Source organism: Lonchura striata, chromosome 27 (genome assembly GCF_046129695.1).
Source record: "Lonchura striata isolate bLonStr1 chromosome 27, bLonStr1.mat, whole genome shotgun sequence".
NCBI lineage: Eukaryota > Metazoa > Chordata > Aves > Passeriformes > Estrildidae > Lonchura > Lonchura striata.
Window position 1 is genome coordinate 9,136,534 of NC_134629.1, and position 21,798 is coordinate 9,158,331.

General features: G+C 57.8%; 2 protein-coding genes across 3 annotated transcripts; one reads left to right on the plus strand and one right to left on the minus strand.

The window, feature by feature from the left end:
• Positions 1-641: 641 nt before the first annotated feature.
• Positions 642-5,057, plus strand: PFDN5 (prefoldin subunit 5). Of its 2 annotated transcripts, none has more exons than XM_077788599.1 (6): positions 642-748; positions 1,848-1,950; positions 2,898-2,929; positions 3,097-3,171; positions 3,660-3,765; positions 4,816-5,057. In XM_077788599.1, exons 1-6 carry the CDS (start codon positions 677-679, stop codon positions 4,881-4,883), a joined length of 456 nt encoding a protein of 151 aa, XP_077644725.1. In that variant the 5' UTR covers positions 642-676; the 3' UTR covers positions 4,884-5,057. The 2 variants fall into 2 exon arrangements, with proteins under 2 accessions (XP_077644725.1, XP_077644726.1); XM_077788600.1 differs by having other exon boundaries at positions 5,030-5,057.
• A 2,230-nt stretch (positions 5,058-7,287) lies between these two features.
• Positions 7,288-11,862, minus strand: LOC144247569 (complement C1q-like protein 4). Its single transcript, XM_077788601.1, has 2 exons — positions 11,344-11,862; positions 7,288-7,467 (listed from the first exon to the last, which is right to left on the minus strand). The coding sequence occupies exons 1-2, from the start codon at positions 11,857-11,859 to the stop codon at positions 7,288-7,290; spliced, it is 696 nt and encodes a 231-aa protein (XP_077644727.1). The 5' UTR covers positions 11,860-11,862.
• Positions 11,863-21,798: the final 9,936 nt, after the last annotated feature.

Sequence of the window (21,798 nt, forward strand, 5' to 3'; positions counted from 1 at the left end):
CCCAAAAATTCCCCCTGAACCCCCAAATTTCTCCTGAACTCCCCAGATCTCTCCTGGAGCCCCCCAGAAATTCCCCCTGAACCCCCCAAATCTCTACTGGAGCCCCAAATTTTTCCTGAACTCCCCAAATCTCTCCTGGTACCCCAAATCCCTCCTAGATCCTCCCAAAAAATCCCCCTGGATCCCCCCAAAAATTCCCCCTGAACCCCCCAAATTTTTCCTGGACCCCCCAAATCTCTTCTGAGCCCCCCAAAAAATCCCCCTGGATCCCCCCAAAAATTCTCCCTGAACCCCCTCAAATTTTTCCTAGTACCCCAAATCCCTACTGGAGCCCCCCAAAAAATCCCCCTGAACCCCCAAATTTTCCCTGGAGCCCCCCCAAAAAATTCCACCCTGAACCTCCCCCCAAAACCTCCGCGCCGCCAGGGGGCGCTGTCTAGCCGGGTCCTCCGCGCCGCCAGGGGGCGCTGTTTTGGCGGGAAGGCCGCGGCTCCTCCGCGCCGCCAGGGGGCGCTGTTTTGGCGGGAAGGCCGCGGCTCCTCCGCGCCGCCAGGGGGCGCTGTGCTGGCGGGAGCGCCGCCAGGGGCGCTGTTTTGGCGGGAAGGCGGCGGCTCCTCCGCGCCGCCAGGGGGCGCTGTGCCGGCGGCCCGGCTGAGGGCGGCGCGGGCGGGCCAAGATGGCGCAGGCCGTGAGCGTGGCCGAGCTGGGGCTGCCGCAGCTGGAGCTGCTCAAAGGGCAGCTGGAGCAGGTTCAGCGGGCTCTGGGGGAGGCGTGGGGGTCGTGGGGAGGGGTCCCGTGGGGGGGGGAGGGTGGGGGGGGGCGCGGGTGGGGAAGGGGAAGGGGTGGGAGGGGTGTGGGGAGGGGCGTGAGGGGGTTCTGGGGGGTACTGGGGGGTACTGGGGGGTTTTGGGGGGTTCTGAGGGGTACTGGGGGGTTCTGAGGGGTCCTAGGGGGGTTTTGAGACGATATCGGGGGGTTCTGAGGGGTCCTGGGGGGCTTTTGGGGGTTCTGAGAGGATATCGGGGGGTTCTGAGGGGTCTCGGGGGGTCCTGGGGGCTCCTGAGGGGATTCTGGGGGGTCCTGGGGAGGGTCTGAGGGGATTTCGGGGGTCCTGAGGGGATCTCGAGGGGTTCTGGGGGCTCCTGAGGGGATTCTGGAGGGGTCTGAGGAAGTCCTGGGGGTTTTGAGGGGATTTCAGGAGGTCTTGAGGGATTTTCGGCGGGTTCTGGAGGGTCCTGAGGGGATTTTGGGGGGTCTGAGGGGGTCCTGATGGTCTTGAGGGATTTTGGGGGATCCTGGAGGGTCCTGAGGGGATTTTGGGGGGTCCTGAGGGGGTCCTGGGGAATTCTGAGGGGTTTTGGGGGGTCGTGAGGGGATCTCGGGGGATTCTGGGGGATCTTGAGGGGATTTTGGGGCGTCCTTGGAGGTCCTGAGGGGATTCTGGGGGGGTCTGAGGGGGTCCTGGTGGTCTTGAGGGATTTTGGGGGGTCCTGGAGGGTCCTGAGGGGATTTTGGGGAATTCTGAGGGATTTTTGGGGGTCCCAAGCTTGGGGATCACAGCTGGGGCAGATCATGGGGGGCTGGAGGAGAATTTGGGGGTGTCTGGGGGGGCTCTGGGTGCCCCCTCCCACAATTTGGGGACCCCCCCAAAAAATTTGAGGACCCCCCCCAAAAAAAATCTCATTTCTTCCTCCTCATCCTTTTGGGGTCTCATCCCTTGGACCCCCTCCCCTAAATTCCAACCCCGGGGGTCTCCCAACAATTTGGGGACCCCCACAACAACTCGGGGACCCCCACAACAATTCGGGGACCCCCCAAAATTTTGGGGATCCCCCCAAATCCCGCAGGAGGTGGAGTTCCTGTCCTCGTCCCTGGCGCAGCTCAAGGTGGTGCAGACCAAGTTCGTGGAGGCCAAGGAGTGCCTGAACGTCCTTCACAAGGGCAACGAGGGTGAGGGCACCCCAAAAACCCCAAATCCCCACGCCAGGGGGTCCCCCAAATCCCGGGGGGTCCCCAAAATCCGGAGGGGGGTCCCCAAAATCCTGGGGAGGGGTCCCCAGATCTGGATCCAGGGTGTCGAAATCCCACTTTGGGATGGGGAGTTGTGAATGCTGTGGGCTGGTCACGAATTTTGGGGGGTCCCCAAATCTTCAGGAGGGTCCCCAAATCTTCAGGAGGGTCTTCAAATCTTCTGGGGGGTCCCCAAAATCCCGGAGGGGGGTCCCCAAACCCCCACAGACCCTGGTGGGATTCTGGGGTTGGATTTTGGGATTGGATTTTGGGGTCGGATTTTGGGCTGGTTTGGGCTCAGATTTTGGGATTTTGGGCTGATTTGGGCTCAGATTTTGGGATTTTGGGCTGGTTTGGACTCAGATTTTGGGATTTTGGGCTGCTTTGGGCTCAGATTTGGGGATTTTGGGCTGATTTGGGTTCAGATTTGGGGATTTGGGGCTGATTTGGGTTCAGATGTTGGGATTTTGGGCTGGTTTGGGCTCAGATTTGGGGATTTTGGGCTGCTTTGGGCTCAGATTTGGGGATTTTGGGCTGGTTTGGGCTCAGATTTGGGGATTTTGGGCTCAGATTTGGGGATTTTGGGCTGGTTTGGGCTCAGATTTGGGGATTTTGGGCTGGTTTGGGCTCAGATTTTGGGATTTGGGGCTGGTTTGGACTCAGATTTTGGGATTTTGGGCTGGTTTGGGCTCAGATTTGGGGATTTTGGGCTGATTTGGACTCAGATTTGAGGATTTTGGGCTGCTTTGGGCTCAGATTTGGGGATTTTGGGCTGGTTTGGGCTCAGATTTTGGGATTTTGGGCTCAGATTTGGGGATTTTGGGCTGGTTTGGGCTCAGATTTGGGGATTTTGGGCTGCTTTTGCCACCCTGCTCCCCTTTCCTCAGGCAAGGACCTCCTTGTGCCGCTCACCAGCTCCGTATCCTTGTGCTCCTCCTGCTCCCCCAAACCCCTCTGGGGGGCTCCGAACCCCCCCAGACCCCCCTGAACCGGGCTCTGAACGCCCCCAAACCCCTGGGGGGGGTCGGGAGCCCCCCAAAACCCGCCCAGCCCCCCGTGGCCCCCCGTTTTCCATGACCCCCCCAGATGTACGTGCCGGGCAAGCTGCAGGACGTGCGCACGGTCCTGGTGGACGTCGGCACCGGCTACTACGTGGAGAAGGTGAGCAAGGGAAATTTGGGGAAATTTGGGGGGATTTGGGGGGCTGGGGACCCCCATTTCCACCCCTCCATCCCCTTTCCTCCCTCCTCCATTTGCCCACCCCCTTTCCAACCCCTCTTTCCCCACATTTTTCCCGTTTTCCCCTTTTTCAACTAAATTTTCCCCATTTCCCACCCCATTTTCCCCATTTGCATCCCAATTCCCCCATTTTCCCACTATTTTTCCCCAATTCCCCCATTTTCCCACTATTTTTCCCCAATTTCCCCATTTTCCCCCAATTTTTCTTCAGTTTTCCCATTCCCCCCCATTTTTCTCTATTTTCCCCAATTTTCTCAAATTTCCCCCCAATTTTCGCATTTTCCCCCATTCTCCCCTAATTTTCCCCATTTCCCCCAATTTTTTCCCTATTTTCCCCCATTTTCATTCCAATTTCCCCATTTTTCCCCAACTTTTCCCAAATTTTCTCAATTTTTCCCGTTTTTCCCCAGTCTGCTGAGGACGCCCGGGCGTTTTTCAAGCGCAAAATCGAATTCCTGACGCGGCAGATGGAGAAAATCCAGCCGGCCCTGCAGGAGAAGCACGCCATGAAGCAGGGTGGGCACCCCAAAAATCCCCCCTGAGCCCCCAAAACCCCTCAGGGACCCCCCAAAACCCCTCAGGGACCCCCCAAAACCCCTCAGGGATCCTCAAATCCTCTCTGAGCCTCCCAGAATCCTCCCTGACCCCCCAAAACCCCTCAGGGACCCCCCAAAACCCCCAGAGATCCCCCACAAAATCCTCCCTGACCCCCCAAAACCCCTCAGGGACCCCCCAAAACCCCCAGAGATCCCCCGCAAAATCCTCCCTGACCCCCCAAAATCCTCCCTGACCCCCCAAAACCCCTCAGGGACCCCCCAAAAATCCTCCCTGAGCCTCCAAAACTGCCCAGGGACCCCCCAAACCCCCTAAAACTGCCCAGGGACCCCCCCAAATCCTCCCTGAGCCCCAAAACTGCTCAGGAACCCCCCCCCCAAAATTCTCCCTGAGCCCCCAAAACCCCTCAGGGACCCCCCAAATCCTCCCTGAGCCCCAAAACTGCCCAGGAACCCCCCCCCCAAAATTCTCCCTGAGCCCCCAAAACCCCTCAGGGACCCCCCAAATCCTCCCTGACCCCCCAAAACACCCCAGGAAACCCCCGGGGTCCCCCCCCTTTCCCCCTCCCCATTTTTGGGGTTCCCTCCTGACCCCATTTCCCCCCCACCCCCCAACCCCTCTTGGTTTTGGGGTCCCCCTGACCCTTCCCTGGTTTTGGGGTCCCTCCCGTTTTCGGGGTGCCCCGTTTTTGGGGTGTCCCTTTCCCCTCCCCGTTTTTGGGGTTTCCCTTTCCCCTCCCCGTTTTTGGGGTTTCCCTTTCCCCTCCCCGTTTTTGGGGTTTCCCTTTCCCCTCCCCGTTTTTGGGGTGTCCCTTTCCCCTCCCCGTTTTTGGGGTTTCCCTTTCCCCTCCCCGTTTTCGGGGTGTCCCTGACGCGCTCCCGGGGCTTCTCCTCACGTCCCCCTGACCCCTCCCCGTTTTTGGGGTGCCTGTTTTCGGGGTGCCCCGGTTTCGGGGTGCCCGATTTGGGGGTCCCCCCGTTTTTGGGGTGTCCCTGACGCTGCCCCCCCCAGCCGTGCTGGAGATGCTGGCGCAGAAGCTGCAGGCGCTGACGGCGGCTCCGGGAGCAGCCAAGGCCTAACCCCCCCCCAAAAAATCCTGACATTTCGGGGTGCAGCCCCCCCAAAACTGCGCTGGGGATTTGGGGGTGCGGCCCCCCAAAAAAATCCGGGATTTGGGGGTGCAGCCCCCCCAAAATCCCGATCCGCCCCCTCTGTTTTGTAGCAGCCCTGGAATAAAGGAGAGACGGCTCCGAGGGGTCTGGGGGTTCTTGGGGGGGCCTGGGGACACCCAAAATATGGGAGGGACACCAAAATATGGGGGGACCCCAAATTTGGGGGGGATACCCCAAAATATTGGGGGGGGGCCTGGAGACCCCCCAACCTCCCCGCGGCAGCCGCGTCCTTCCGGCAGCGGCCACGAGGTGGCGACAGCGACACGGACGGGAGGGGACAGAGGGGACAGGGACGGGATTGGGGACAGGGACAGAGGGGACAGGGACAGGGACAAAGATGGGGACAGGGACGGGGACAGAGGGGACAGGGACAAAGATGGGGACAGGGGCAGAGGGGACAGGGACGGGGACAAAGATGGGGACAGGGGCAGAGGGGACAGGGACAAGGATGGGGACAGGATTGGGGACAGGGACAGAGGGGACAGGGACGGGGACAAAGATGGGGACAGGGACAGAGGGGACAGGGACAGAGGGGACAGGGACGGGATTGGGGACAAAGATGGGGACAGGGACAGAGGGGACAGGGACAGAGATGGGGACAGGGATGGGGACAGGGACAGGGACAAAGGGGACAGGGACAAAGATGGGGACAGGGATGGGGACAGGATTGGGGACAGGGACAGAGGGGACAGGGACAGAGGGGACAGGGATGGGGACAAAGATGGGGACAGGGACGGGATTGGGGACAAAGATGGGGACAGGATTGGGGACAGGGACAGGATTGGGGACAGGGACAGGGACAGAGGGGACAGGGACAGAGGGGACAGGGATGGGGACAAAGATGGGGACAGGATTGGGGACAGGGACAGGAGGGGACAGGATTGGGAACAGGGATGAAAATGGGATGGGGACAAAGGGACAAGGACGGGGACAGGGTTGGGGACAGGGACAGGAGGGGACAGGATTGGGGATGGGGGACAGGAGGGGACGGGGATGGAAATGGGACGGGGACAGGGATGGGGGACAAAGGGACAAAGATGGGGACAGGAGGGGACGGGGACAGGTGTGAAAATGGGATGGGGACAGAGCCAAGGATGGGGGGACAAAGGGACGAGGAAGGGGACAGGGATGGGGACAGGAGGCGACAGGGCTGGGGATGAGGGTGGGGACAAGCTGGGGCCAGGGCTGGTGACACTTGGGGACAGGGCTGGTGGCACTTGGGGACAGGGCTGGTGGCACTTGGGGACAGGGCCGGGGGGTTCCTGTGTCCCACCCGGCTCAGGGCGGCGCTGCCACCCCCCCCCGTGGCAGCGGTGTCCCCACGGGGGTGGCATTGTCCCTGCACAGCCGGGGGGTGTCTGTCACTGTCACTGTCACTGTCACCGCCGCTGTCACCGCCGCTGTCACTGCAGGGGGGAGGTGACAAGGCGTGACACTGCGGAGGTGACACAAAAGCTGCGGGGACATCTCTGGCCAGCCTGGAGGTGCCACCAGCCGCCTGGCTGGCTGAACCTTGTGTCACCCCCGGGTCCCCTCCCCCGGCTGAACCTTGTGTCACCCCTGGGTCCCCTGGGTCCCCCCCTTGTCCCCTGTGTCACCCCCCGGCAGAGGCTGAGCCACCCCGATGCTTTTATTGGGGACAGAATGGGACAGACTGGGACAAACCGGGACAAACCGGGACAAACTGGGACAGACTGGGACAGACTGGCACAGACTGGGACACCGCGACCCCTCGGGGTGCTGCCGTGCGGGGCGGGTGTCGCGTGTCCGGTGTCACACTGGGGGCGGGGATGTCACCGCTGTCACCGGCGGTGGCGGGGCCGGGGGGTCCTGGGGGGGGTCCCGGGGAGGGTCCCGGGGGTGTCCCGGGGGTGTCTCGGTTCCAGGGGGGTCCCGGGGGTGTCTCGGTTCCAGGGGGGTCCCGGGGTCGCTCGGGGTCGATGCTGAAGCCGGAGCAGGGGCTGGGCTTGGGGCTCAGGCGGGGTCCCGGTTCCCGGTGGTCCTGGGGCTGTCCCGGTTCCAGGGAGGTTCTGGGGCGGTTCTGGCGGGGTCTCGGGGCTGTCCCGGTTCCGGGGGCGGGTCCCGGTTCCCGGTGGGATCCCGGTGGTCCCGGTGGTCCCGGTGGTCCCGGTGCCCCGGGGCTCAGTCGGGGTAGACGATGAAGCCGGAGAAGGGGCTGGATTTGGGGCTCAGGCGGGGTCCCGGGGTGGTTCTGGCGGGGTCTCGGGGCTGTCCCGGTTCCGGGGGCGGGTCCCGGTTCCCGGTGGTCCCGGTTCCTGGTGGCCCCGGTGGGATCCCGGTGCCCCGGGGCTCAGTCGGGGTAGACGATGAAGCCGGAGAAGGTGCTGTACTTGTTGGTGTTGCCGCCGTGCACTTTGCCGCCGTCCAGGCGCACGCAGACCTCGTCGCCCACGTCCAGGTGCAGGATGGCGCTGTTGCTGGCGTAGTCGTAGTTCTGGTCCGCGTCCTGCGCGATGGCGCTGGCACGCACCTGGCACGGGGGGCACGGGGCTGGCACCACCTCACCTGGAACCCACCTCACCTGGCACCCAATGCACCTGGCCCTGACACCGCCTGGCACGCACCTGGCACGGGCACGGGACTGGCACCCACCTCACCTGGCACCCAACACACCTGGAACTGACACCACCTGGCACGGGGGGCACGGGGCTGGCACCACCTCACCTGGAACCCGGCACACCTGGAACCCGGCACACCTGGCACCCACCTCACCTGGTACTGACACCGCCTGGCACGCACCTGGCACAGGGGGCACGGGGCTGGCACCACCTCACCTGGAACCCGGCACACCTGGACCTGACACCGCCTGGCACGGGGGGCACGGGGCTGGCACCACCTCACCTGGCACCCACCTCACCTGGCACCCAATGCACCTGGCCCTGACACCGCCTGGCACGCACCTGGCACGGGGGGCACGGGGGTGGCACCCAACACTCCTGACACCCACCTCACCTGGCACGGGCACAGGGCACTGGGACTGCCTGGCACCCACCTCACCTGACACCTGGCACGCACCTGGCACAGGCACAGACGGGGGTGGCACCCACCTCACCTGGCACCGACACACCCTGTCACCAACCCCGCCTGGCACCCACCTCACCTGGCACCCACTGGCAGGGGCACAGGGCTGGCACCCCCCATCCCATCGCCCCAAAATTCCCATTTCCCCCCAAAACTCCCATTTCCCCATCCCATCCCCCCAAATTCCCATTTTTCCCCCATTTCCTCCCCAAATTTCCATTTTTCCCCCCATTTTTCCCACCAAATTCCAATTTTTCCCCCATTTCCCCCCATTTTCCCCCCATTTCCCTCCATTTTTCCCCCAAAATTCTCATTTTCCCCCCCATTGTCCCCCAAATTCCCATTTTCCCCATTTTTCCCCCCAAATTCCCATTTCCCCCCCCAAATTCCCATTTTTCCCCCAATTCCCCCCAAAATTCCCATTTCCCCCCATTTCCCCAAAATTTTCCCCCCATTTTTTCCCCAAAATTTCCATTTCCCCCCCATTTTTCCCCCCATTTCCCTCTTTTTTTCCCCCAAAATTCCCATTTCCCCCCCCCCATTTTCCCCAAATTTTCCCCCCATTTTTTCCCCAAAATTCCCATTTTTCCCCCCAAATTCCCATTTTCCCCTCCCTTTCCCCTCGGGGGGGTCGCTGGCCGCGAGCCCGGAGCCCCCCGGGACCAGCCCGGGTCAGTCTCGCTTTGGTTTTCCCGGTTTGGTTTTTTTTTTTTTTTTTTGGGAATAAATGGATGGAAAAATCCGGGATGAGCGAACAAAGGGAGCGGGGGGGGCACAGCCCTTGTGCCTCCCCTGGGATGGGAAAAATGATGGAATTTGGGGGGGGGAATGATGGAATTTGTGAGGGAAATTATGGAATTTTGGGGGGGAAATTATGGAATTTGGGGCAGGATTTGGGGGGAATGGGATGTAGGGATGGGAAAATAGGGAATGGGGGAAATAATGGAATTTTGGGCAGGATTGGATGGAGGAAATGGGAAATAGGGAATTTGGGGGAAATAATGGGAATTTTGGGCAGGATTAGGTGTGGGAAATGGGATATGGGAGTGGGAAAATAGGGAATGGGGGAAATAATGGAATTTTGGGCAGGATTGGATGGAGGAAATGGGAATTTGGGGGGAAATAATGGGACTTTGGGCAGGATTAGGTGTGGGAAATGGGATCTGAGGAATCAGGAATGGGGGAAATAATGGGAATTTTGGGCAGGATTGGATGGGGAAATGGGATCTGGGGATAGGAAATAGGGATTGGGGAAATAATGGGAATTTTGGGCAGGATTGGATGGGGGAAATGGGACGTGGGGACTGGGCAGGGTGGAGGAACTGGGGATGGAAAATCAGGGATGGGGGGAGCAGGATGGGAATTTGGGGATTTGGGATGGGAATTTGGGGATTTGGGATGGGGATTTGGGATGGGAATTTGGGGATTTGGGATGGGGAAATGGGATGGGAATTTGGGGATTTGGGATGGGGAAATGGGATGGGAATTTGGGGATTTGGGATGGGGGAAATGGGATGGGAATTTGGGGATTTGGGATGGAGCAGAACCGAGGATGGGAAATCAGGAACGGATCGAACCCGGATGAGAATCTGAAATCACCCAAAGCCAAACAGGGAAACCACGGTGGGCCAAAACTGCAACCCCGAGGCGGCTGAAAAATCCGGGACTGAAAACCGGGTGTAAAAACCGGGATTAAACACCGGGGGGTAAAAACCGGGATTAAAAACCGGGTGTAAAAACCGGGATTAAAAACCGGGGGGTAAAAACCGGGATTAAAAACCGGGTGTAAAAACCGGGATTAAAAACCGGGGGGTGAAAACCGGGGTGTAAAAACCGGGATCAAAAACCGGGGGGTGAAAACCGGGGTTAAAAACCGGGGTGTAAAAACCGGGATTAAAAACCGGGGGGTGAAAACCGGGGTGTAAAAACCGGGATCAAAAACCGGGGGGTGAAAACCGGGGTTAAAAACCGGGGGGTGAAAACCAAGGGGTGAAAACCGAGGATGAAAATCGGGGGGTGAAAATCGGGAAAGAAACCGGGGCTGAAAACCGGGGGGTGAAACCAGGGGCTGGAAAGAGAGCGGTTAAAAACCGGAGATGAAAACCGGGGGGTGAAAACAAGAGGTGAAAACCGGGGAGTGAAAACAAGAGGTGAAAACCGGGGAGTAAAAACCGGGGAAGAAAACCGAGGGGTGAAAACCTGGGAGTGAAAATCGAGGGGTGAAAACCTGGGAGTGAAAACCGGGGGGTAAAAACCGGGGGGTAAAAAAACAGGGGGGGTGAAAACCGGGGCTAAACACCGGGGGATGCAAACCGGGGGGATGAAAACCGGGAATGCAAAACGGGCTGGGGGCTCGGGGGGTAAAAACCGGGGCTAAAACCTGGGGGGCTGCAAACCGGGGGCTGCAAACCGGGGCTGAAAATCGGGCTGGGAGCCTGGGCGGTGAAAACCGGGGCTTAAAAACCCGGGGGACTGAAAACCGGGGCTGCAAACCGGGCTGGGGGCTCGGGGGGTAAAAACCGGGGCTAAAACCTGGGGGGCTGCAAAGCGGGGGCTGCAAAGCGGGGGCTGCAAACCGGGGCTAAAAACCGGGGCTAAAAACGGGCTGGGAGCCTGGGCGGTGAAAACCGGGGCTTAAAAACCCGGGGGACTGAAAACCGGGGCTGCAAACCGGGCTGGGGGCTCGGGGGGTAAAAACCGGGGCTAAAACCTGGGGGGCTGCAAAGCGGGGGCTGCAAAGCGGGGGCTGCAAACCGGGGCTAAAAACCGGGGCTAAAAACGGGCTGGGAGCCTGGGCGGTGAAAACCGGGGCTTAAAAACCCGGGGGACTGAAAACCGGGGCTGCAAACCGGGCTGGGGGCTCGGGGGGCTGAAAACCGGAGCTAAAAACCCGGAGGGGCTGCAAACCGGGGCTAAAAGCCGGGGCTAAAAACCGGGGCTGCAAGCCGGGGCTAAAACCCGGGGGGCTGCAAACCGGGGCTAAAAACCGGGGGCTGAAAACCGGGGCTAAAACCCGGGGGGCTAAAACCCGGGGGGCTAAAAACCGGGACTGCAAACCGGGGCTAAAAACCGGGGCTGCAAGCCGGGGCTAAAACCCGGGGGGCTGCAAACCGGGGCTAAAAACCGGGGGCTGAAAACCGGGGGCTGAAAACCGGGGCTAAAACCCGGGGCTAAAACCCGGGGGGCTAAAAACCGGGGCTAAAAACCGGGACTGCAAACCGGGGCTAAAAACCGGGGGCTGCAAACCGGGGCTAAAACCCGGCGGGCTGCAAAGCCGGACTGCAGAGCGCTGTGGCGGCTCGGGGGTCCCGCGGGCTCCCGTTACCTGCCCGTTCTTCATCAGGTCGGCCCACATGCTGGTGCCGTCCCCGCCGCGCATCAGGACGTGGTAGGTGAAGAAATAAATGCCGGGCAGCGGGCAGGTGAATTTGCCACTCGAGGGCTCGTAGTAGTTGCCCACGTTGGTCACCACGTCGTCGAAGCGCAGCACCTCGTAACCCTCGTGCGGTTTCCTCAAGCCGGCGTAAAAAGCGATTTTGGGGCTGTAGAAGGACGGGATGTACCCGCCCGGCCCCGGGCCCGGCGGGCCCGGCGGACCCGGCCGGCCCGGTTCTCCCGGGGGTCCCCGCGGGCCCGGCGGCCCCGGCGGCCCGCGGAGCCCGGAGCGGCCCTTGCGGCCCGGCTCGCCCTTGGCTCCCGGCAGGAACGGAGCGGCGGAGGCGGCGGGCGGCTCGGGGTACGGGTCGCAGACCATGCGGCAGCTGCCCAGCATCTCGTAGTGCGCGGCCGCCCTGGAGCCGTGCACCAGCAGCGGGATGGCCACGAGCAGCAGCAGCAGCATGGCCACGCCGATGGCCACGCCGGCCACCCGCCTGCCGCGGCTCAGCCCCGGCGCGGCCAGCGCCAGCAGCGCCCGCTCGCCCTTGGCGGCGATGGTGGCGAGCGGCGGCGGCGGCGAGAGGCCGCCCGGGGAGCCGGGGGGAGCAGGGGACGGGGACGGGGATGGGGATGGGGATGGGAATGGGGATGGGATCAGGGATGGGAATGGGATCAGGGATGGGAATGGGGATGGGGATGGGGATGGGAATGGGATCAGGGATGGGAATGGGGCCGGGGGGAGCAGGGGACGGGGACGGGGAAGGGACGGGGAATGGGATCGGGGATGGGGAAAGGGATCAGGGATGGGAATGGGGCCGGGAATGGGATCAGGGATGGGGATGGGGCCGGGGGTGAGCAGGAGACGGGGATGGGGACGGGGATGGGGAAAGGGACAGGGATGGGGATGGGATCAGAGACAGGGAATGGGATTAGAGACAGGGAATGGGGCCGGGGGTGAGCAGGGGACGGGGAGGGCACCGGAACGGGGATGGGGATGGGGATGGGATCAGGGACAGAGAATGGGATCAGAGACGACAGGGAATGGAGCTGGGAATGGGATCAGGGATGGGGATGGGGCCGGGGGTGCGGAGGGCACGGGGACGGGGATGGGGATGGGAAAAGAGACAGGGATGGGGCTGGGAATGGGATCAGGGACAGGGATGGGGCTGGTAAAAGGGAATGGGGCTGGGAATGGAAACGGGATGGGGCTGGAGATGGAGGGGATGGGGATGGAAACGGGGATGGGAAAGGGAAAGGGAATGGGAATGGGATCAGGGACAGGGAATGGGAATGGGAAAGGGGATGGAGATGGGAAAAGGGATGGGGATGGGGATGTGGTCAGGGAATGGGGCTGGGAATGGAGCTGGAGATGGGGACAAGGACAGGGACAGGGATGGGGACAGCGGCTGCAGCTGCGGGTGAAACCCAGAGAGGGGCCGGGGCCGGGAATGGGATCAGGAGCCGGGAATGGGATTGGGAATGGGATCAGGAGCCCAGAATGGGATCAGGAGCCCAGAATAGGATCGGGAGCTGGGATGAGCCCGGGAATGGGATCGGGAATGGGATCAGGAGCCCGGAATGAGATCAGGAGCCAGGAATGGGATCGGGAATGGGATCGGGAGCGGGGCCGGAGCTGCGGGCGGAGCCGGCGGCGGCACCGGCAGCGGGGCCGGGGCTGCGGCCGAGGACGGGACCGGCAGCGGCGCTGGCGGAGGGGACGGAGCCGGAGCCGGTGGTGCCGGAGGGGCGAGAGCGGCACCGGGAGCGCGGCCGGACACGGAGTCGGAGCGGAGCTCCTGCAGCAGCCAGGACCGGAGCCGGGGTGGGAGCCGGTGATGTAACCGGAGCCGGGATGGAGCCGCCAGGGAGCCGGAATCGGGATGGAACCGGCACCGGAGTCTGGATGGAGCCGCCACCGAAGCCGGGAAGGAACCGGGAAGGAACCGCCACCTGAGCCGGTAAGGAGCCACGACCGGAGCCGGGATGGAGCCGGGAAAGAACGGGGAGAGAACCGGGATGGAGCCGGGAAAGAACGGGGAGAGAACCGGGATGGAGCCGCGATGGCCCCGCCGCGACGCGCGGGGCAACTTCTCCCCAAGTTCCCGTGAGCGACACGCGGGGAGCGGCACCCCCGGGATTGTCCCCCGGGATTGTCCCGGGATTGTCCCGGGATTGTCTCGGGATTGTCCCCCCCCAACACCGGGATTGTCCCCCCGGGATTGTCCCCCGGGATTGTCCCCCGGGATTGTCCCCTGGGATTGTCCCCCGGGATTGTCCCCCGGGATTGTCCCCCGGGATTGTCCCCCGGGATTGTCCCCCGGGATTGTCCCCCGGGATTGTCCCCCCGGTTCCCCCGGGATTGTCCCCCGGGATTGTCCCCCCGGTTCCCCCGGGATTGTCCCGGGATTGTCCCCCCGGTTCCCCCGGGATTGTCCCGGGATTGTCCCGGACCCCCTCCCTCAATCCCGGACCCCCCCCCCCAATACCGGACCCCCCCCCCCCAATACCGGACCCCCCAATCCGGCCCCCTCCCCCGGTGGTCGCGGCCCCCCCGGTACCTGCGGCCGGTGCCGCCGCCCGCCGCGAGCCCCGCTCCGCCCGACGGCCCCGGGCACGGCGGGGGCGGGGGCGGCCGGCGCGGGGGCGCGGCGGGTGTGCAAAGGGGGGAGTGTGCAAAGGGGGGAGTGTGCAAAGGGGGGAGTGTGCAAAGGGGGGGGGAGTGTGCAAAGGGGGGAGTGTGCAAACGGGGGGAGTGTGCAAAGGGGGGAGTGTGCAAAGGGGGGGTGAGGGTGCAAACGGGGGGGGAGTGTGCAAAGGGGGGGAGTGTGGAAAGGGGGGTGTGTGCAAACGGGGGGAGTGTGCATGGGGAGTGTGCAGGTGTGAGTGTGCACAGGTGTGTGAGCTGTGAGTGTGAGCTCTGCGTGTGATCCTGTGTGTGTGTGATCCCGTGTGTGAGCTCTGTGTGTGTGTGAGCTCTGCGTGTGATCCTGTGTGTGTGTGATCCCGTGTGTGAGCTGTGAGTGTGAGCTCTGCGTGTGATCTCGTGTGTGTGTGATCCCGTGTGTGAGCTGTGAGTGTGAGCTCTGCGTGTGATCCTGTGTGTGTGTGATCCCGTGTGTGAGCTCTGTGTGTGTGAGCTCTGCGTGTGATCCTGTGTGAGTGTGAGCTGTGTGTGTGAGCTGTGACTGTGATGCCACGTGTGAGCTGTGAGTGTGAGCTCTGTGTGTGATCTGTGTGTGATCCTGTGAGTGATCCCGTGTGAGTGTGAGCTCTGTACACGTGTGTGATCCCGTGTGTGAGCTGTGAGTGTGAGCTCTGTGATCTCGTGTGTGTGATCCTGTGTGTGAGCTCTGTGTAAGTGTGAGCTCTGTGTGTGATCCCGTGTGAGTGTGAGCTCTGTACACGTGTGTGATCCCGTGTGAGCTGTGTGAGCTCTGTGTGTGATCCCGTGTGAGTGTGAGCTCTGTACACGTGTGTGATCCCGTGTGAGTGTGAGCTCTGTACACGTGTGTGAGCTCTGTACACGTGTGTGATCCCGTGTGAGTGTGAGCTCTGTACACGTGTGTGAGCTCTGTACACGTGTGTGATCCCGTGTGTAAGCTCTGAGTGTGCTCACCCTGCGAGTTCCCCGCGGGCCCTTTTTGGGTGCAATCCCTGCACTTCCTGTTTATTTCCTGCACTTCCTGTTTATTTCCTGCACTTCCTGTCCATTCCCTGCACTTCCTGTTCATTATTTCCTGCACTTCCTGTTTAATTTCCCCACATTTCCTGCACTTCCTGTCCATTCCCTGCACTTCCTGTTCCTTATTTCCTGCACTTCCTGTTCATTCCCTGCACTTCTTGTTCATTATTTCCTGCACTTCCTGTTTATTTCCCCACATTTTCTGCACTTCCTGTCCATTCCCTGCACTTCCTGTCCATTCCCTGCACTTCCTGTTCATTCCCTGCACTTCCTGTTGATTTCCTGCATTTCCTGCGCATTTCCTGCACTTCCCAGTTACTCACATGCAAATTTTGGTGTTTTTTAGGAATTTTCTGGGGCTTTATTTCATCTTTCTCCGTTTCCACGTAATTTTTAATGAATTTTCTGTTTTTCGTTAAATTTCCGTGTTTTCCGCGTGTTTTTCCGTGTTTTCTGCGGCTTTTTGATGCGTTTCCTGTGGTTTTAATCATTCTCTGCATTTTTCACGCGCTCTTGATTGAATTTTCTGTGTTTCCCTGCATTTTTACCCATTCCTAAATTTCCCAATTTTTTTAACCCAATCCTGGATTTCCCATTCATTTTTGTACCATTTTCCTATTTTTCCCACCCATTTTTACCCATTTCTATGTTTCCCATGTACATTTTTACCCATTTTCTGTATTTATTTTTATTTTTTTACTCATTTTCTATTTCCCCACCCATTTTTACCCATTTCTATGTTTCCCATGTCCATTTTTACCCATTTTCTGTATTTATTTTTATTTTTTTACCCATTTTCTATTTCCCCACCCATTTTTACCCATTTCTATGTTTCCCATGTACATTTTTACCCAAATTCTGTATTTATTTTTATTTTTTTACCCATTTTCTATTTTCCCCACCCATTTTTACCCATTTCTATATTTCCCATGTACATTTTTACCCATTTTCTGTATTTATTTTTATTTTTTTACCCATTCTCTATTTTCCTATTACTTTTTTTACCCATTTCCTCTTTTCCCATATATATTTTTACCCATTTTCTATTTTTCCCATGTTTTACCCAATTTCTTCTTATTTTTCATCCATTCTCTATTTCCCACTAATTTTTTTACCCAATTTCTCTATTTCTTCTAATTTTTTTCACTGATTTTCTGTCTTCCCCACCCATTTTTACCCATTTTCTCTATTTCCCATGTATATTTTTACCCATTTTCTGATTTTTTTCTTATTTTTTCAACCATTCTCTATTTCCCATTAATTTTTTACCCATTTTTTCTATTTCTTATTATTTCTTTACCTAGTTTCTATTTTTCCCATCCATTTTTTACCCATATTTTTACCCATATTTCCCCCATTTGTTCCCCATTTTTTTACCCATTTTTTACCTTTTTTTAACCCATTTTGTTACCTTTTTTACCCATATTTTTACCCATTGTTTACCCATTTTTTCCCTTTATTTCCCCATTTTTTCCCCATTTTCTACCCATATTTTTACCCATTTTTACCCATATTTTTACCCATTGTTTTACCCATTTTTACCGATTTTTTTACCCATTTTTAACCCATTTTAATCCATATCTTTACCCATATTTTTACCCATATCTTTATCTATTTTTTACCCATATTTTTACCATTTTTACCCATATTTTCCCCATTTTTTACCCATAAATTTCCTATTTTTACACATTTTTTCCCCATTTTTTACCAATATTTTCCCCATTTTTACCCATATTTTTCCCATATTTTGCCCATTTTTTACCCATTTTTTACCCATTTTTCCCAATTTTTTCCCCCATATTTTTCCCATTTTTACCCATATTTTTCCCCATTTTCCCCCATTTTTCCCCATATTTTTTACAATTTTTTCCCCATATTTTTTCCCATTTTCCCCCCAGTTTTCCCCATTTTTCCCCATATTTTTTCCCATTTTTCCCCCATTTTTTCCCCATATTTTTTCCCATTTTCCCCCCATTTTTTCCCCATATTTTTCCCATTTTCCCCCCATTTTTCCCCATATTTTTCCCCATTTTTTCCCCATATTTTTTCCCATTTTCCCCCCATTTTTCCCCCATATTTTTCCCCATTTTCCCCCCATTTCCCCCCCATTTTTCCCCCATATTTTTTCCAATTTTTTCCCCATATTTTTCCCCATTTTCCCCCCATTTTTCCCCCATATTTTTTCCCATTTTTCCCATTTTTTCCCCATTTCCCGTCCCTCGGGCCGATCCGTCGCCCCGGGGGGTTGGGGACAGCGGTGACCCCGCCCCCCCCGAGCCACCCCGGCCTTAATTGGGGGATTAATTAGCGGGGAGGAGAAAGGGCAGCGCTAATTAGGGGGGTGGGGACGGGGGGGGGGGGAGGGTCCCGGTTTTGTCGCTGTCCCCCGAGGGGGGGCTGGGGGTGGTGGCACCAGATTTGGGGGTTTGGGGACAATTTTGGGGTTCCTGATTTGGTGGCACCAGTTTTGGGGGGTTTGGGGACACTTTTGGGGTCCCAGATTTGGTGGCATCGGGGTTTGGGGATTTTGGGGACAGTTTTGGGGTCCCAGATTTGGTGGCACCAGATTTGGGGGTTTGGGGACAATTTTGGGGTTCCTGATTTGGTGGCACTCGGGTTCAGTCCCATTTTTGGGGTCCCTGGGTTGGTGACATCGCAGATTTGGGGATTTTGGGGACAGTTTTGGGGTCCCTGGGTTGGTGGCACCAGATTTGGGGATTTTGGGGACAGTTTTGGTGTCCCTGGGTTGGTGGCACCAGATTTGGGGATTTTGGGGACAGTTTTGGGGTCCCTGGGTTGGTGGCACCAGATTTGGGGATTTTGGGGACAGTTTTGGTGTCCCTGGGTTGGTGGCACCAGATTTGGGGATTTTGGGGACAGTTTTGGTGTCCCTGGGTTGGTGACACCAGTTTTGGGGAGTTTGGGGACAGTTTTGGGGTCCCTCATTTGGTGACACCAGATTTGGGGGGTTTGGGGACAGTTTTGGGGTCCCAGATTTGGTGGCACCGGGGTTTGGGGATTTTGGGGACAGTTTTGGGGTCCCAGATTTGGTGGCATCAGGGTTTGGGGTGACTCAGCCCCATTTTTGGGGTCCCTCAATTGATGCCACCAGGCCCGGGGGGGTCTCACCCCCACCTGGGGGGGGGTCGCTCCCATCCCTGCCTCAGTTTCCCTCCCCCTCTCCCATCCCTGCCTCAGTTTCCCTCCCCCCATCCCTGCCTCAGTTTCCCTCCCCCTCTCCCATCCCTGCCTCAGTTTCCCTCCCCCCTCCCATCCCTGCCTCATTTTCCCCCTCCCATCCCTGCCTCAGTTTCCCCCTCCCATCCCTGCCTCAGTTTCCCTCCTCCCCATCCCTGCCTCAGTTTCCCTCCCCCCTCCCATCCCTGCCTCATTTTCCCCCTCCCATCCCTGCCTCAGTTTCCCCCTCCCATCCCTGCCTCAGTTTCCCTCCTCCCCATCCCTGCCTCAGTTTCCCTCCTCCCCATCCCTGCCTCAGTTTCCCTCTCCCATCCCTGCCTCAGTTTCCCTCCCCCTTTCGTCACCTCTGCCCCCCCCCCAGAGCCCCGGGGGGGTTGGGGACAGGCGACACTCGTGTCCCCCCGGGGGTGGCACCGGCCCAGCCCATGAATAACGCATCGGCCGCGGCCCCCCCGAGTCCCCCCGTGTCCCCCCGTGTCCCCCCGAGTCCCCCCGTGTCCCCCCCGTGTCCCCCCGCGGTGGCCGCGCCGCCTCCTCGGTCCGCAGCTGCCACCGCCGGGCCCCCGGGACTGAGCGGGGGGCACGGGGGGACGATTCGGGGGGGACAGATCGGGGGGGGACAAGGACAATTCGGGGAGGGGGACATGGGGGGGACAGATCCGGGGTGACAATTCGGGGGGGACAGATCGAGGGGGGACAAGGACAATTCGGGGAGGGGGACACGGGGGGGACAGATCCGGGGTGACAATTCGGGGGGGACAGATCGAGGGGGGGACAATTCGGGGAGGGGGACACGGGGGGACAATTCGGGGGTGACAGATCGGGGGGGGGACACGAGGGGACAGATCGGGGGGTGACAATTCGGGGAGGGGGACACGAGGGGACAGATCGGGGGGTGACAATTCGGGGAGGGGGGACAGTGACAGCTCGGGGGGGGCACCAGGGGGAAAATGGGGGACAAAGGGACAATGGGGACAATGGGGGGGACATTGGGGGGACAATGGGGGGACAGTGGGGTGACATTGGGGGACATTGGGGACATTGGGGGGACATTGGGGGGACATTGGGGGACATTGGGGGACAATGGGGGACAATGGGGACATTGGGGGACATTGGGGGACATTGGGGGACATTGGGGACATTGGGGAGACATTGGGGGACATTGGGGAGACATTGGGGGACATTGGGGGACATTGGGGGACAATGGGGACATTGGGGGACATTGGGGGACAATGGGGACATTGGGGGACATTGGGGGACATTGGGGAGACATTGGGGGGACATTGGGGACATTGGGGACATTGGGGGACATTGGGGGACAATGGGGACATTGGGGGACATTGGGGGACAATGGGGACATTGGGGGGACATTGGGGGACAATGGGGACATTGGGGGACATTGGGGGACATTGGAGGGGACAATGGGGGACATTGGGGGACAATGGGGGGACATTGGGGAGACATTGGGGGGACATTGGGGGGACATTGGGGGGACATTGGGGGACATTGGGGGGACAATGGGGACATTGGGGGGGACAATTTGGGCACAATTTGGGGACAATTTTGGCACAATTTGGGCACAATTGTGACACAATTTTGGCACAATTTTGGCACAATTTGGGGACACTGGGGGGGGTCACTGGATTTAGGATTCCCGCCACCCCCCCGCGCCCCCGTGGTTAAATCCCATTTTATTCGAAATTTGGGATTCAATATTTAGGATTCAATATTTGGGATTCAATATTTGGGATTCCTTCTTTTTTTGGGGGGTTGGTTTTTTGGGATTTGGGATTCGGGAACCCCAAATTAAAGCGGGGGGGGTCCCGATTTTGGGGGTTTTTTTTGGGATTTCCGCGGTCAGGATGGGGTTAAATCCCTCAGACAGCGCCGTTTGTTTAAGATTTATTATTTATAATTTCATTATTTGCGATTCATCCTTTGGGATTTTGGGATTGGTTTTTGGGGATTTGGGATTCAGGAGGTGTCGGAATCCCAAATTAAAGCGGGGGGGGGGGTCCCGATTTTTGGGTTTTTTTTTGGGATTTCCGCGGTCACGATGGGGTTAAACCTCCCAGACAGCGCCGTTTATTTTGAATTTATTATTTATAATTTCATTATTTGGGATTTATTAATTAGGATTCATTCTTTGGGATTTTGGGATTTATTCTTTGGGATCCCAAATTAAAGCGGGGGGGGGGGGGTCCCGATTTTTGGGGGTTTTTTTTGGGATTTCCGCGGTCACGATCGGGTTAAACCCGCGGACAGCGCCGTTTATTTAAGATTTATTATTTATAATTTCATTATTTGGGATTTATTGATTAGGATTCATTCTTTGGGATTTTGGGATTTATTCTTTGGGATCCCAAATTAAAGCGGGGGGGGGGTCCCGATTTTTGGGGTTTTTTTGGGATTTCCGCGGTCACGATGGGGTTAAACCTCCCAGACAGCGCCGTTTATTTTGAATTTATTATTTATAATTTCATTATTTGCGATGCATTCTTTGGGATTTGGAATTGGTTTTTTGGGATTTGGGATTTTGGGATCCGGAAACCCCAATTAGGACTGGGGGGGGGGTCCCGATTTTTGGGGTTTTTTTTTGGGATTTCCGCGGTCACGATCGGGTTAAACCCGCGGACAGCGCCGTTTATTTGAAATTTATTCTTTATAATTTCATTATTTGCGATTCATTCTTTGGGATTTTGGGATTTGGGATTCATTCTTTGGGATTTTGGGATTCAGGAGGTGTCGACAGCTCCAATTAGGGCGGGGGGGGGGAGGTCCCGGGGGGGAATTTTAGGATTTATTTCGACGGCGGGAGATAAATGGGGTCGGGTGAAATCCCAAAGTTCATTTGGGATTCTCCGCTCGTTCTTTGGGATTTGGGGATTTGGGATTCAGGAATTTTTTAAGGCGGGGGGGGGGTCCCGGTTTTGGGGGTTTTTAAGGATTTTTGCCCCCCCCCCCCACCATCAAAAATCCGATTTAAATCCAATTTATTGGGGATTTAGGATGGAATATTTGGGATTTTTTTATTTGGGATATGGAATTTTTTAGGGCGGGGGGGTTCCCGGGTTTTGTTTTTTTTTTTTTTTTTTTAGGATTTTTGCCCCCCGCCAAAAACTGGTTAAATTCCATTTATTTGGGGCGTGATATTTGGGATTTTGGGATTTGGGATATTTGGGATTTTGGGATGGGTTAATTGGGATGTCAAGATGGGTTATTTGGGATATTTGGGATGGGTTATTTGGGATTTTGGGGTGGGATGTTTGGAATATTTGGGATTCAGGATGGATTATTTGGAATATTTGGGATGGAATTTTTTGGGATTCGGGCAGTGTCCCAATCCCCCCCAAATCCCCCTAAATTCCCCCCAAAATCCAAGTTGCCCTAAAATCGCCCGAAAATCGTCCCAAAATCCCCCTAAAATCGCCCTAAAATGTCCCAAATTTCCCCATCCTGTCCCCAAAATCGCCCCCAAATTCCCCCCAAAAAATCCCCCCAAATTGTCCTAAAATCGCCCCC

Coding starts and splice junctions, on each gene's coding strand:
- PFDN5 (XM_077788599.1), top strand. CDS start 677: ATGGCGCAGGCCGTGAGCGTGGCCGAGCTGGGGCTGCCGCAGCTGGAG. Junction 749..1,847: donor TCAAAGGGCAGCTGGAGCAG/GTTCAGCGGGCT, acceptor CAAATCCCGCAG/GAGGTGGAGTTCCTGTCCTC. Junction 2,930..3,096: donor TTGTGCCGCTCACCAGCTCC/GTATCCTTGTGC, acceptor TGACCCCCCCAG/ATGTACGTGCCGGGCAAGCT.
- LOC144247569 (XM_077788601.1), bottom strand. CDS start 11,859: ATGCTGCTGCTGCTGCTCGTGGCCATCCCGCTGCTGGTGCACGGCTCC. Junction 7,468..11,343: donor ACCTGATGAAGAACGGGCAG/GTAACGGGAGCC, acceptor CCCCCGTGCCAG/GTGCGTGCCAGCGCCATCGC.